We start from the raw sequence: 16,444 nt of genomic DNA on the forward strand, positions 1-16,444 counted from the left end.
TAAGTTACTTAAACTTGCTGAGTCTCAGCTTCCCTATGTGGACAGAGAGGTATAAGAGCAAAAGCATGTAGAGACTATGTAAATGACACACCATCAGGGAGGCAGCAGCCCTTCCCGGGTGTTCAGCAAATATTGGACAGACTAGCAAAACATTTTGCCTCTATCAAATGCCCACCCAGTCTATGTATACAGTCAGACACCAAGTTTATTTTTAGAAAAAAAAGAGCAAAGTTTATTGAAATTTCAAGCTACATCTGAAAAATCCAAATCCTGAAGACATACAGCAGGATAAGGTGTCAGAAAGTGGAAAATGTCCACTGTCACAGAACCTCCTTACACAAACTTCCTGGGTACATCTCCCAGGCCCCCAAGGGATCGAAACCATTTACTTCTCTTATCCAACACAGGACTCCATCCTTTAATTCATCCCAAAGTTTCTTACAAGAAGAAAACAAACAAACAAAAAAAACCCAACCCCCCAAAACAACAACAACAACAACACAAAACCAACAACACAAACAAAAACAATTAAAAAAAAAGACTCAAACAAAAAAGTGAAGTCCAAACTGATCTTCTCTCAACCCCATTCTATGTAGTCAGCACCAATGAATGGTGGGTTTGGCATTCAAATGAGGACTTCAGTGTCTTCAGTGGACAGATGGGGGAGGGATGCAGCAGCAAGGCATCTGTGGCCGCATTGTGAGGCTGGTCCCCCTCTCCCTCCCTTGTATCTTGAGTCTTAATTAATCTAAAGGACAAAGTGGATCGATTTGGTAAATTAGCACAGTCAAAAAATTAGCTTTAAGAGATAAGGGACCAGTCAGTACTCCCAAAGCTGATTAGGCCCTTCAACATGTAGGTGTATGTGTATATGTATACATCACTACACTAAGATATAGATCTAGCCCTATGGGTATATATATATATATATATATATATATGCATTTATGGCTATATAGAAAAACTATGCCAACACTAACCAAACAGAACTTTGTAAGCGGTCATCCCAAAGCTGTAATCCCACACTGGGCTGTGCACAAAGCCATGCAATATACCATATTAACCAACAGAAGGCTGACTTGGCTCAATCTCTCCCATCTCTGCCCCTGCCTGGGCAAGACAGAGGAGAAGAGAGAGGTTGCCTCTGCTTAAAACACAAGTGGCTTCTTCATAGGAACAGTCATTGTCAGATGAAGCTGTGGAAGATGTCCGTGGAAATGAAAAACAGACCCCTTATACTTTCTGGAGCACACTGGCATTACATCTCAAACTACTTTCTCCTTTGCCAGCTGTAACTAAGTTGCCCAGGCCCTGGAAGCCCCTGGGCCCGGTAGCATGAGAGGCTCACTGGCTTGGGGTTACTAGGCCCCACGCAACTCAGTCTCCAGGGACCTGATCTTTGTCAGGGGTCTGTCACTGGAGTGGACCCAGATGGCCATGTCCTTGGGACATCTCTTGGCACCAGCTATGTTAGGTGTAAAGTTCTCCACATGAGATGACGCTTGGGGAGCCAAAAAACAAACTGGAAAGAACTAGGTAGAACAAGTTGTGGCTCTGCCCACCCTGAGGACAGAGCCACTTACACCGCAGAACCACCAGGGGCTTCTGGGGTTTCTGGGGCTTCGGGTGCTGGCTCTTCAGGGCTCAGCCTGGACTGGAACTTTTCCAGCTGCTCTGGGCTTGCCAGGGTCTTCAGGAGGGTGTTCTCACGCTCCAGCTGGGAGTTCTTCTCCACCAGCTCACGGATCTGCTCCTTTAGGAGCTCCACCTCCTCTCTCACAGCATACATCAGATGATTCTTCACTAGATCCTGTCATGGAACAAAGCTATTTGTTAGCCACCATGGCCCCTCCGCAGCACTGTCACCCTGCTATCAATCCGCTGCACTGGTCTTTATGCCACCATCATGCAACTCTCACCCAGCACATCGTTCCTAGAGCTCACTTCTTTGCCCTATTCTTACACACTTAAGACTCTTGCTTAGGACAGTTGCAGGATTTGGGAGCCCAACTTTGTTCCAGACTCTCCAAATTACTAATGATTTTTAAGTCTGACTAGGTTAAGACCTCTCAGTTTATCCTGCTGATGGCACAAATCTGGGGGAAGCCTACAGTGCACCCCATATTCTTGGTCTGTTTTATAAACATTTGCCAATAATATGAAATTGTTATCTCCTAAAAATGCACACCGAGTCACCTTTGTCTTGAAAACTCAAATAGGACTCATGAACCTTACTCTGGGGAGAGGCAGAGCTTTCGGTACCCTTTGACTTTACTGAGGGATAGGGAACTGTGCCATTAAGCCCCACAGCACAGTTGAGGAGCTTATCACTGGAAGACGTCCCAAATCTCTGCAGCATTTTGGCTGTTTGGTGGAGTGTGACCTCTACCTATTAAGAAGCAGGCCAGCAAAAGGGTGGGGTGCTTTGTTTTCTGTTTCCTCCCAACTCCTGACCCCAGCCCAGGATCTGCAGAGGCACTGCAGTGCAACTGCATCCAATGAGCTCTGGCCCCTGCCAACTGCAGGAAACAGACAAATCCAAGAGTTGCAATTCTCACCTTGCACCATTCAGGAGGGAGCCAGAGGCTGCTGCAAAGCCCTGAGATAGAGGAGGAGTCAAAAAGGAGGTAGTATATCAAGGGCAGACTGGGAATGTCCTAAAAGGCATCCCGCTGATTGTCCCCTAAGGTCTCCAATGAGAATAGGAAGCTGGCAGTTATTTTCCTTAGGGTCCTGGCTAAATGCTTTTGCATCCACCCCCTCAAACTGTCCAGAGTTACATAAGCTACAAATAAGTCAGGGGACGGTAATGACACAGTGATGCACTCACCATGGCCTGCTCAATCTTGTTGTCTAGGGCCACCACGCTGGCTCCGGAGGCACTGCCAAGACAAAAAGCAAAGCCACCCATTACTCACTCTAAGTCCAAGGCAGTTGTGGCTGAAGTCCTCCACCTGCCTAGGGTCTTCTTCTCTCCTGCCTCCTTGGCCTTAATTCCAGGCACTTAAGGTCTCTCTCCAGCCCCTGCAGGAAACTGCACTTCTCTAAACCCCGCTAACCTTGCTTGGGCGCCGCCCTGAGTTCCAAAGGATTGGAGCTCTGCGCGGTTCTGAGGCGCCCGGGCCTGAGCGGCCTGCTTTCAGGCTATTTGCAAACAATAGAGCGCGCGCTCAAGTAAAGCCCCCCGCGGCGGGGCCCCAAAGGTCCCGGGCAAACCTACCAATCTCCGGACCTAGCTAGGAATTCCTTCTCGATTTGGAAGCTTCGGACCTTTCCCCAGACGGTGCACAGCCTGCCCCGGCCCTGCCTAGCTCGCCGCCTCTCTGCCTTAGCAGCGGCAGCTGCTAGTTCTCACCGCCGCGCGGCAGCCGCAGGGACGCTCCGCCGGCGGATCCCAGCGCGGAGGTGACCCCCCCTCCTGCGTCCCCTACCCCCGCCCCTTCCCAGGATGCTACACAGCGGGGAAACAGGGACCAGAGCAAGGCTAGCTAGCTCTGTGATCCACCTCGGAGCCCAGTCCCGTGGGCTCCGCGGCTCGATTCAGCGCGCGAGCTAGGGCAAGTGGTTACCTGTTATCCAGCTTAACGGAAACCACATCCCCTCCAAGCAGAGAAGAGAAGAAGGAGATGGAGAAATTGTGCAGCTGATAGACCGCCACCTCCATGGGGGTCTGATACATTTCGGTGTTCATGATTCGAGTTGCCGGGGGGGGGGAGCTGTGGCTGGTTTGGGTGGCTGCTGGCGCGCTGCTATGGGATAGGCTCTGGCGCCGCAATTCAGCCCTGGAGCTTAGAAGGAAGGCTGCCCAGCAGAACCTGAGCAAAGTCAGGCACTTCAAGCTGGAGTTGAAGGGAAGTGGCTCGAGGGAAGTCACCAAGTGTGTCACAACTCCACAGCTGCCAGTCCAACCCAGACTCAGAGATAATTTCGGCTCCTGCTTCTTTATATAGGAGGAGCCCGCTGCGTCACATGGCGTCAGGGCCATGCAAATGAGTCCTGTACTGGGCTTTGTGGCCCATTTAAACCACATCCCCCTCGGTGAACCTTAGTCAGGGAGTGTAAACAGTTCAGCACTTTCTTGTGCCAATTGGCATCTCCAAAGAGGACTTTGGAGGCTGGTAAAAACCAAACTGGAGCTCATTTCTAGAGAAATGAACAGCAGGTAGAAAGCATTCAGTAGAGGGCGGTACTGCATTTAAAAGCTTTCCGGGTGCCAATCCATGTGCTCTAACTGACTTTGCAATGCTCTCCTGTCACTCTCTGAATGCCTACCCCCACCATTAGGAGTCTCACTTTCTCCAGCTGACTGCGTCTTCCCTTGGACACAGACTTTCCATCTGTATGTTCACTCATTCAGCAATGCAGCTGTCTAGCAAAGCATCAGACAGATGCCTACCCAGCCTGGTCCAAACTCCAGGACCCGCTCAACTCATCTCTTTCTTGAGAAGTACAAGTATGGGAATAATGGGTGGTTTGCATGTAATACACTCACAGGTGTGCACGAATCTGTGAGTGCATGTGTATGGGGGAAAGAGGGTTCAAGAGCTGATGAGATAGACACATACTAGGGAGCAGTAGGTGGGTGACAGAGGATGTGGAAAGAAGACAGAGCAGTGGAGTTGGCAATAGAGTGACCACAGATGCCAGTCCTTTTCTCTTTGGTCTCTACACCCTACTCTGCAAAGAAAATGCATTCACCACTATTACCTGAGAGCTCATGTCCCTATTTATTTTATTTTATGTGTATGAGTGTTTTGCTTGAATGTATGTCTGTGCACCACATGAGTGCCTGGTGTCTGTCTGAGGAGGCCAGAAGAGGGCATTGGATCCTCTGGGACTGGAGTTACAGAAGATTGTGAACAACCATGTGGTGCTGGCAATCAACTCTTGCTGCTGAGTCATCTCTCCAGCCCTATTTTTATTTTTTTACTTACTTACAGGCAGGGTCTATCTATGTAGCTCAAACTGACCTCCAATCATAATTCTCTTACATGCTATAATTGTAGACTACACCAACATGACTTGGCTAACTATTTTTTAAAACATTTTTAAGGGATGGAGGGATGGCTCATCCATTAAAGGCTAGGCTCACAACCAAAAAATATTTCTAAAAACTTTCTTATAAACAGCAAGCTGAAGAAGAAAACTACAAACCAAAGCTACACAATAAATTGCCTCAGGAAAAATAGCTCCAGTGTCAACAGAGCCCTGAGGAAAGGAAGATTTAGAATTTCTCCAGGTGCTCCCAAGCTGAGAACCCTGAAGCACTGGCACCAAGAGGAACTTGCCTCCTCCAGAAATCTCAAAATCCTGATAACAGTTCCATCTACTTGTGCATATTTCCTGTTTTTTTAACTTTTGTTTTATCATTCCTATAAAATATGAAATAATGAACGATACAGGGAATCCAAAGAGAAACTCCACCCCTGGGGGAAATTTGGCCAAACTATAAATAAATAAATTCACTTTTATTTGCCCACTTCTGTTTACTTCAGAATACAGGAAACTAAGCTGGTACATTGTGGACCTAAGTGTCTTGTAGTAATGGATCCAACTATATATATACACCATTGAAGAGTACTTAATGATACCATAAGGAAAGAGGTTTCTGTTGTCTAATAAAATTACACACGTTTGCATCAAAATGTATTTTCATTCTTTTGGGCATTAAAAAGAAAGGAAGGAAGGAAGGGAGTGAGGGAGGGAGGGAGGAAGGAAGGAAGGAAGGAAGGAAAGAAAAAGACTGAAAAAGGAGGTGGCATCTAAAGCTTTGAGGTTCTTCCTACTCCTGCCAAAGAGAGGCCACCTGGTGGATAAAATTAGAACTGCAAGGATAAGAAACAACGTGGGCAGAGAAAGGAATAAGTGATGCAATCACCAATACTGTTTACACCAACCTAGGACTAGAGGAACATTAGGTTCCACCAACATATACAATAGTTTGCATGATGTTAAGGCAAGTACACATAAATCAGTGCTCCACAAGCTATGGTCCAATGAAACAACCCAGGGCAATCTTTCTATTGGAAAAGTACTGGGACCTCTTATCAGCAAAGGAGGTAATTATTTGCTTCAGGATATTTCTTAGACAGGTACCTGGTACTGACACCCTGGCTAAGGCCCCAGCCAAGCCCAATCTGAAGACCTTGATTTCCTCCTGTCTTTCAGTGCATTTATGTCACTGAACAGTCACTGTTTTCAACTATGAAATGGGGCTCAACTGGTAGATTTCAATGGTAAAACATTCAATGTCCACTGCAGTTGCAAAGAGCTGACCAAGCGCCCGGCAGTGGTGGTGCCCGCCTTTAATCCCAGCACTCGGGAGGCAGAGGCGGGTGGATCTCTGATTTTGAGGCCAGCCTGGTCTGGTCTACAAGAGCTAGTTCCAGGACAGGCTCAAAAGCTACAGAGAGACTCTGTCTTGAAAAACAAAACAAAACAAAAACAACAACAAAAAGCAAAGAGCTGACCAATAAACTCTCCAAGCAAATCTTTTGCATAGCCCATTCCATACCATTTAGGTGGGAGAAAATGCCAACCTCAAGACATTGTTAACTTCGGACTCCCTGAATGTGGTGTTTGCACTAAGTGGTGTGCAGCAGACAGAACAAAGTATAGGTAGTATTTATAGGTCATTAAGAACATTATCCGAGGAGAAAAAAACCTTTTAAATTAGCAGCTTAGCTGCTCTTGGAGTTTCCTGATTTATTAATCTTCCCTCTGCCACCTAGAGCTTTCTTGGTCTGAAAAAAACTTCTGAGTTGATTTTTTTTATTGCTTTGTACATTTTTCCTAAACTACTGCTACTCACCCACCCCAAGAAGACAGTGGGAGGTAGGGATAAGACAGGTTGGCAGGGGCAAAATACCACCAGAAAAATGATGTACAAGAGAAGTAAAACAACCATTTTGATGAAGATTTCTTCATTTGGAAACAGTGACAGAGAATTTCAGGTACTTTGAGGAAAGAAAAGAGGAAACAGGGGTTGCTCACAAGGTTGAATTGAATTGCTCACTAATTATGCTTCAAATAAAAAACAACCTGAGTTTGAGATTCACTGACTATAATAGCTACCATAGCACTAGCTATGAGCTGACACTGTGCTTCCTATACCATAAACCCTGCATTTTAGGCAATATCACTACCATTTACAAATAAAAAAAACTGAGGGTCTGGTACCTTGCCCAACATGGTGAATACATTGCAGAGCTAGGTGTCCAGCACAAATCTACTGACCAAGAAACTAAGTTTGTTTGTTTGACTATACCAGCTAATAAATAATTTTTGGTCAGGAAATAGGTTTAGTGAAAGAGCAGAGATTACTGAAGTTGGAGGGATGAATTGGAGGAGTCAGAGAAGGGTAAGGAGGAAAGAATGGGTGAAGAGAAAATGCCTGTAGGATGCTAGCAACTTTGGTGACATACAAGAGGCTTTAAGGCCAACTTTGAGTTTTAAGCATAGTCAGCTTTTCTGACACTTGGAGATGGGAAAAATAATCAGACTGTCCCTAAGAGCTTTAGAAAAGGGCCATGTTGCTTTTACTGGTTAATGAATAAAGAAACTGCTTTCAGCCAATGGCTTAACAGAGTAAAGCCAGGTTGAAAGAGATCTAAAGAGAGAGTAGGCAGAGTCAGGGAGAAGCCATGTAGCCCCTCCAGAGACAGATGCCCACCGGATGGAACTTTACCCAGTAAGCCACAGCCACATGGCAATACACAGATTAATGGAGATGGGTTAGTTTAGGATATAAGAGTTAGGCAAAAATACATTTAAGTTATTGGCCAAAAGTATTGTAAATAAAAAAAATAAAATAAAACTGATTAAACTGAAAAAAAAAAGAAAAGGGCCATGTTCATTTAGATCAGTTCAAAACACAATTGAGAAGTCTTCAAAGCATGTCAGTCTAAGAAATAGGAGCTACTGGTGATTCCATAAAGGAATGAATATATAGTTCCAGAGCACACACTGTTCCAAATAAAGTGTGTGTTTTTAGAATAACAATCACAATCTATTCAAACCTCAAATTTTTGCCCCCCCCACTTACCGATATCCTTAGTTAAATCTCTCCATTTTTTCTTATTCTTGCTGTACTGTCTTTAGAATGAGGTCAGTAAGTAAACAAGCTTAGTTGGGCATTGTGGCATGCTTTTAATACCAAGAGGCAGAGACAGAGGCAGGCAGATTTCTGTGAGTTCAAGGCCAGTCTGGTGTATGTAGTGAGTTCCAGGTTGGTCAGGGCTATGGAGTGAGTGAACCCTTAGGAAAGGAAAGGAAAGGAAAGGAGAGGAGAGGAGAGGAGAGGAGAGGAGAGGAGAGGAGAGGAGAGGAGAGGAGAGGAGAGGGGAGGGGAGGGGAGGGGAGGGGAGGGGCAAATTTATACCACAAACTTAGTGATTTTGTTTTTCTGACTGACCCACTATCCTGTGGATTCAGCCCACACTTAGACCAATCTCTTCTGCTGTCCGTCCATAGTTCTGTATGTGAAAAGTAAGCTTTATCTCAGTTTCCAGAGAATTACTGGATCCCAGGGTTATATAAAGAAAAAAAAAGAACTTCTGTAAATGTCTCTATACAAAGATTTTCTAATAAGGACAAGGGAGATTGGGGAAGAGGGTTGAACCTAAATGGTTAGTTTTATGGTTAACCCTCAGCATACCAGAAAACTCTTCTGTTTAAAACAGTTGCACCAACCCTTGGAGTGGGTAAAAGATTGCACAGTACATTATATCCATTATCTAGTCTAATACTTCTGAGTAAAGTACTGATCTTATCCTTCTTTCCTGCACAAGTGGACTCCACATAGGAACAAGCAACTCAAGGCTTCAACAGCCCAACAACATCAACATTCAGAAATATTTCTAAGCCTCTTCTTCTACCCCACAACTTATAAATATAGCCTACATCTGAAGCCAGCACACCAGCAGTACCTGCTGATGAGCTAGGCCCTTCACTGGCTTCACTTTTAGCCCTAACGCCACAGTACTTTTTGCAAGGAAGCAGACATAGCTGGCCCTACCTCCCTCAGGGGTGACCTCCTAAAGGTAATGAGGATGGATCAATTTTCCTCATTTCAGGAGGCCATGGGAGGTAGTTTATTGTTTGAGCTGGAAGAATATGTTCACATTCCCATTGGTCTGTTCTACTTTAAAAGCCATAGTCATCCGGACAAGAGCTCCTACTACTTGGGGTTCCCACAGGACAGTAGATAGGTAACTGGGAAAAATCCTAGCAGCATAAACCTCGCTTGGGATCTCAGCATGGTGCGAAAGGGTGGAGATCAGGCTTTGGTGGGTGTGGTAGCTTGGAGGAGGCAGCAAGGGGGAACATCTTACTTCCCTTTTTGTCACACTTGAAGCATTGTGTACCACACAGCCAGAAGGAAACTATTTATAGGCAAGTCTTCCGTATTTTCTACAGGGAATGTTCCACCCAAGGATTCAGCAATATTGCCAGCAAAACACAGGGTTCTATGTCAGGAGAAGCGGAAAGGACATGATGCGAGAGGTGTGGGACCAGCCACAAAACAAATATTGGGTTAGGAGCTAGAAAGGGAAATACAAAAAGGATATTGAATGCCTGAGCATTAGTACAGTGCTAATGGGATAGGTCAAAAACTCCCTCCCCAGTTACTCCTCCAGATATAGCCCCCTTCTATCTAGGCTCTGTCTAGTTCTGGTTACTTACTTGTCCCATTTTCTGAAGAGGCTGGGGGAATACGGAGGCTGAAATGCCATGGTATAATCTGTCCTTGTTTCTTTCTTATCTTCTCTCTTACCCTCTGGTTCCACTCCAATGTGGGAGACTATAGACAGGAAGGCCACTGCCACTTACATAGTTATTTTGACTTCATGGAAAATCCCCAATGTTCAGAAGGAGAGAAGCAAGAAGAAAAGACGGTGACAGTGAAAGTGTCTTGTTCTCTGTAGATCATGTGAATTGCCTTGCATAGCCAGGACCCAGAGCCTTAATTTTGTTGGGCGGGAAAGTGGGGAGGATGTAGATGCAAATGTAGAAGGCAATGGTATTGCGGGTGTGGGGGACAAGTAGAATCCTGATAGAAAGATGGGTACTCTCTTGGAGAAGCAGCTCTAGCAAATGATTTGGGGCACACCCTGGCACTGGATGATGGCAAGAACAATGAATTGTGCCTTTCAGCTCCCTCCTGGACAGGGTCCCGTGTGAGCTTCACAAACAATATCTGAGTGACACTAGGGATAGGAGGCAGAATTTCAATAGGCATTCTGCCCTCACCCCCTCACCCCCGCCCTCATTAACATGAGTAAACATTGCTCTCCTCAAACCACCTTCATTACCCCGACTTTGGTGGCTAGCTGTGGGGAGGTCTTATATTGGAGACTCAACAGGACTGGAACTATTGATGACTTTTCAGGAATGTAGTTTAACCTCAGTGGATCTCGATTTTCATGAACCTTGTGTCAGTATTTATGCCTGTCTCCTTTCCCTTTATACCTTGTGGCTGTCACAATCAATCTCCATAATTTTTCCAAGCCTTCTTCACATTTTCACCCTTACCAATAACTATAAATTTCATGAAAAAGAGGTTTGTAAAATTAACATAATTAAAAAGCAAACTGGTAATATAAGATATCAAATATGATTCCTTCTAGAATATCTTAAGTTTTGGCAAGTTTAGAATTTCTCCCTACTGTTAGACCTTGGTGAAAAGTTTATGTAAAGAAAACAAAACAAAACAAAAAACTAGGGTTTGGCACAGGAGTGTAGCTTGGAGTTCATGGGGACCATACCATTTCTACCTCTGGGCATAATTTCAAAGTGAAGAGTAAAGTTTTCTTACTCCCATCCTCTCCTCTCTTTGGCTACTGCCTACCTGAAGCTGATAATATAGACGCCACTGAATATGGTGTTTTTGTAGGATCTGTTTTCTCTAACACTGTGACTGACAGTGCCAAGAAGGGTTTGTAATGCAAGGCCACCATGGGGGGTTCACTTCTCCCTGTCATGTTCTTGACCTTTCTCCCTTGGCCAACTCAATCTTAATCTCATTCCATATCCTTTATGAAGCAGATATTGGGGTTGTTTGCACACCCATCCCCAAGCCAAGAGACATATTAATGAAGGCAAATAACTTCTCTCTGAAAATCTTGGTGCACTATAGCCTTACAGAGGCTGGGAAAATAAGAGTATAATATGACCAAGGACACACTGGCAGGGTCTTCTTACCCACTTTGGTCTGTGAAGCCATCTTGAGAGCCAAAATTCCAAATCTTTTTTTTCTGGCAGTTGCCAAGGTTACTTTGATTGGTACATCAAGGACTTAAGGCTACTAGAAATGCTTAGGAGACAAAAACCAAGAGAACTCTGTTAGGGTGGCAGAGACAACAGACAAGGGGCTTGCTAATAAGGCAGAGGACCATGTCAGGGAGGCAGAGCTAGCAGTCAAGGGGTTTGTGAAGAAGGGATAGGCTCTAAGGTGGAACACCTGGCTTCACTGGGTGACCCACAATAAAATAGGTGACCTTTGAAGTGATATATGTTCTCTAAGGAATATAAGAATGGCTAATATTTAATCCCAGTACTTGGGAGGCAGAGGCAGGTGGATCTCTGTGAGTTTGAGACCAGCCTGGTCTACAAGAGCTAGTTCCAGGAAAGGCTCCAAAACCACAGAGAAACCCTGTCTCGAAAAACCAAAAAAAAAAAAAAAAAAAAAAAAAGAATGGCTAATAATGCCAGCTTCTTCAGGGATTTTGTTTCCTGAATCTACAATGGGTCTTACATTGTGCTTAGTAAAGCCCCTTTACATTACAGCAGAGCTATTCACCAAATAGTCACTTGAGGTAGATCCTTGGGTCTCTTTTGTGGGCTCTATAACTTGTAGAGAGAGGTGCTACAGATTTCAAAGGGTCTGGTCTGTCCACACCCTACCCTGGGGTTTCCTGGATGGTGAGAAGGCAGTTTAGATAGAGTGGGAGGCCACAGTGGGAATACAGAAATTGGCTGAGAAATATTTCTCTCAAAACAGAAAGCAGAAAAATAGGTGGAATTATTCCTTGGGCAGGGCCCCCCAACCATGGGAATAGTGCCAGAGAACACTTAAAGGAGTGATGGGAGTGGTTAAGGAAGGCCTTTCAACAGGTTTAAGAAATGCTGACAAGGGATACACACACCTTCTCAGGAAGAAAGAGAAAACACACACACACACACACACACACACACACACACAGTCCCTCCCAATGCAAACACCTTCCTCAACCTTTAATACAGTCCAATTCCTGGAGATAGTCAGGGAAAGAAGTTCATTCCTTCTCCCTCCATCCCTCTGCTCTTCCTTTGCTTTTTCCAGCTTCCTTATGTCCTTAAAGGGATAGTAAGATAATAAGATATGACAAGACAATGTAAACTCTAGAGTTTATGTCAGTGTCAAAAGTCAGGGCCTCTATTCTGTCATTCTGAGCTGGCTATGTGTTGTATAGAAGTCACAGGTGACAGGATCTTAGAAGAAACTTGGAGTGACATTCAAATGGTCACTAGAGAAACCAGCTTTAAACATTTAACTGCACGCTGGGAAGAGAAAATCCTTGGCACTGCCAGGACTATATTTTCAAAGTTGTCAATCATACATTCATTATAATGGAGTCTTTTAAATAAAGGAGAAATAAATACAGGTGACATTTGTACACAATCAATCATATGAGATGCCTAAGAAATGACTCCTACAGGTTCTTCCAGAGGACAGTTCTAATTAGGGCCAATCCTGGCATAGCCTTTTGTGACTGGCTACCTCTGAATGTGATTTGAAGGACAGAGGAGAAGAACTTTATCCTAATTGTTTTCCAGACCTTCAGCTGTGGTGCCTATAAAGACCACCATCACCATCATGATTCTGGGTTCCAGTGACATCTTCTGGAGTTATACTTTGAGGAACTAGAAAAGTTTTATTGTCAATGGAAAGCAACCCTAAAGAGGTGCAAGTGGCAGCCATTAATAGTTAAAGTGCTTCAGTATGAAGTAAATTATCGAAGCACTTTCTGTAGTCAGCGGCCAATCTAAGTTAGAACACAATTTAGACTCACAGAAAATAAATCTTGATAGTGGTCATGGAGGGATAGTGATGGGACATTCCAGTGAGCTTCTCAGGCTTTAGCTCTAGCTAGTGAGACTTGTCAGGAGAAGGGAAGGTTAGTTTTTAGGTCATTTGGATGCATCTCTTCTACACTAGTCCAAGGAACTGCTTTTAAGGGCTGCTGACAAAGAATTCACATATCTTATCAGAAAGAAAGAGATGCACAAAGCATGCACGCACACACACACACACACACACACACACACACACACACACACACACATTATGCAAACACCCCCTTCTCTAGCCTTTCACAAAGTCTGATTCCTAGAGATAGGCAGGCAAAGAGAGGTCTCATCTCCCTTTCTCCTTGGTTGCCAGCTTCCCTATCACTCTCAGTAAGGTAATAGGGCCATAGTATATGGCAATATAGAAAGACAGGGCACTTTAAATCAAGTCAGAGCTTAAATCATGGCTTAAAGGTGTGAGCCAAGAAAAGGCCTATCTAAATAGCTCCTGTGGTACCATAGATAGATTCTGAGTTGTACTTTGTATGATGTAGTTCAACATATTCTAGGCCAATTACTTAATTTTCCATGTTTCTCACTCTTAGAAACTTGATAAGACAACAAGAGAGCTATTATTAGGGGGATAATGTCAAACCTACTCTGTTTTTGTTTTATGTCTTTTTTTGGTAGGGGAGGAGAGGTGTTGAGACAGCTTCTTGCTATACAGTCTTGACTGGCCTGGATCCTGCTTTGTAGTCCATGTTAACCTTGAACTTGCAGAAATAGTCCTGCTTCAGCCTCCTCAGTGTTGGGATTACAGGCGTGTGCCTCCTTGGCCAGCCTTTCTGAAATACTTTGATTTATATATAAACATTGGAAAACTTTGCCCCTGTTATGAGAAATAGATTATTTCTAAGGCACCTCACAGCTGTTTTGAGAATTCTGTCTGTTAAACTCGGGAGGTTTGGAAATGGGATATCACAGCAGGGAAGAGAGAACTCAGGCCAGAGAATAGGAAGGGTCTGACTTTTCTGAACATCGTAGTCAATGAACAGACTTTACCTCCATTTACAGAAGTTAGCTTTACTGAAGGTCCACACTTGTCAACTAACTAGTCAAATGTGGGTTGGGTTGTTTCCTAGGTTTGCCAGAGGGATGTAACTCATTCCCCATCAGTAACTTGCTAGGGCTGACTACAAATGCCTAATTGGGGACTATTTGCTGCACACATGCCTACCCTGATCCAAGGCTGAAACTTAACTACTTCTACCATCTCTATCACCCTATGCTATGATTATGTCCTTGGTCAGGAGGCTGCCTCTACTGCTTACCAATTCCCCTCTCTCAAGGGATAACAGGAGGGGCATTCACTGCTCTCTGTGATAAGCATCTGATCTGTGACCTGTAGTTGGGCATTGTATTTCATTTTCATCTTTATTTTATACTGCTATATTCTGGGGCTTAGAAATAAGCAAAGGCTATGCTTTTCCCCAAGACCTGGACTTCCTGATTTCCGTCAGGAACAGAATGATCTTTTTAATCTTTTTCGTTTCTGTTGTTCCTTGATACAGTGTTATAGGTGAGACTTTAAAAGAGAGATACTTTGGGTCAAAAACCTGGAAAATTTTAGTGCCAGCCTAAAACACCAGTTATTATGGTTTGAATATGAAATTACCCCCAACAGAGTCATGTGTTGAATGTTTGGTCCCAAACTGGTGGCACTATTTCAGGAGTTGGGGTCTACCTGGAAAGAAGAAGTTTAATGTTAGACTATTCTTGGAAGATTATACCCATTCCCCATCCCTTTCTTTCACTGTTCTCTGTCCACCATTAGGTGAGTAGCCTTTGCCACATGCTCCTGCCACCATGCTGCTCTGACTAACCATAGGTACAGAATCAATTAAACCAAAGACAATGAACTTGTAGCTGTTCTCTGAGGTACACAGCTATCAGTCCTTCACTTAGGTACACAGCTCTCAGTCCTTCCTGAAAGCAGGCATGTGAAATAGTGAAGTCACCTTAACAAGTACAGACTTCTTTTAAAGGCCACAAGAATACTGTAAAGATAAAGCACAGAAATGAAAAGTTCAAAGTGCCAGTATAGATTTTAAAAAAAAACCAACAACTTATAGCTACCTTTGTGTCAATAATCAAAGACAGAAGTACCTGGATCATGATAGGTGAAGGTTTTATGAGCATAAGAAGCCTTTAAGACCTAGAGACAAGAGAGTTTGTGGTCCTGAACAGGAAAAGCTTCCTGCCAAAGCTCATACACCTTGAAAATAAGATGAACACTAGCTCCACTATCCTGGGATAGAGCTCTAACAGCAACCTAATGAATCCTGGTCAATAGTTCTGTAATCCTGATATTTGTTGAAACTAATAATACTGTGGGATTTGTTGACAGAGTTACAAGAGAACTAAAGTAAATATGGAAAAAACCCTGAGGAATAGCCAAGTATAGGCAGTTATTACGTCTATGGCTAAGAAGGGATTTTTATTTTTTATTTTTATTTTTTTAAATTTTTATTTATTATATTTTTAATGATTTATTTAGCTTTATGTTCATTGGTGTGAAGGTGTCAGATCTCGTGGAACTGCATTTTCAGATAGTTGTGAGCTGCCATGTGGGTGCTGGGAATCGAACCCGGGTCCTCTGGAAGAGTAGTCACTGCTCTTAACCGCTGAGCCATCTCTCCAGCCCCCAAGAAGGGATTTTTAAAGATACTCCTTTGACTTCTGTTATGTTACCAGTGAGTCCTCTCTAGGCAGCTATAATAAGGATTTGGCCCACATGCAGATACAGGTCCCTCAGGCAGATGGTAATGACAGAAGAGTGAAGAGGTATTTCCTAATGTACTTTTCTTGAGAGATACTCTAACATCCATCCTAAATAAACCTTGTCAAGCAAGAAGAAAATTATGTCAGGAGACCAGAATATTTTTCCCATGTTGCCTACTGGTCAGCTGGAAGATACCATAGATGACTTCTAAACACCCTATGTTGTTAGATCCTCATCCATAAAAATGGAACTATGTTCTTCCTCTCATATAATGCCTCACAAGGTGTATATATTATGGATACCTTAAGGTCTGGAAATGAATAATTTCACTTTATTTTTAGCAGAACAAAAATGCTAAACATATACAATGGAAAAAAAGAGAGCATCTTCAACAAATTGTGCTGGCAAAACTGGATGTCAATCTGTAGAAGAATGAAAATAGATCCATGTCTGTCACCATGCACAAAACTCAAGTCCAAGTGGATTAAAGACCTCAATATCAGTCCGAACACACTGAACCTGATAGAAGAGAAAGTGGGAAGTACTCTACAACAAGTGGGCACAGGAGATCACTTCCTACGTATAACCTCAGCAGCACAGACAGTAAGGGCC

At 43.8% G+C, this 16,444-nt stretch overlaps 1 protein-coding gene across 6 annotated transcripts in view; it reads right to left on the bottom strand.

Annotated features, from left to right (window-relative positions):
* Window positions 1-204: 204 nt before the first annotated feature.
* The window catches only part of Tsc22d3 (TSC22 domain family member 3), a 69,544-nt gene continuing 53,304 nt past the window's right edge, over window positions 205-16,444 (bottom strand). For 4 of the 6 annotated variants that reach the window (XM_050124000.1, XM_050123997.1, XM_050124001.1 and 1 more), the window contains exons 3-4: window positions 2,831-2,882; window positions 205-1,810 (exon numbers count right to left, since the gene is read on the bottom strand). In XM_050124000.1, coding sequence (XP_049979957.1) covers window positions 1,580-1,810; window positions 2,831-2,882 — 283 coding nt within the window. In that variant the 3' untranslated portion in view covers window positions 205-1,579. Of the gene's footprint in view, window positions 1,811-2,830; window positions 2,883-3,220; window positions 3,401-3,569; window positions 3,948-16,444 lie in introns of those variants that run through there. The other 2 variants (XM_050123998.1, XM_050124004.1) reach the window with 2 other exon arrangements.

Source organism: Alexandromys fortis, unplaced genomic scaffold, assembly GCF_014885135.2.
Source record: "Alexandromys fortis isolate MF-2015 unplaced genomic scaffold, M_Fortis_MF-2015_v1.1 scaffold_195, whole genome shotgun sequence".
NCBI classification, from domain to species: domain Eukaryota; kingdom Metazoa; phylum Chordata; class Mammalia; order Rodentia; family Cricetidae; genus Alexandromys; species Alexandromys fortis.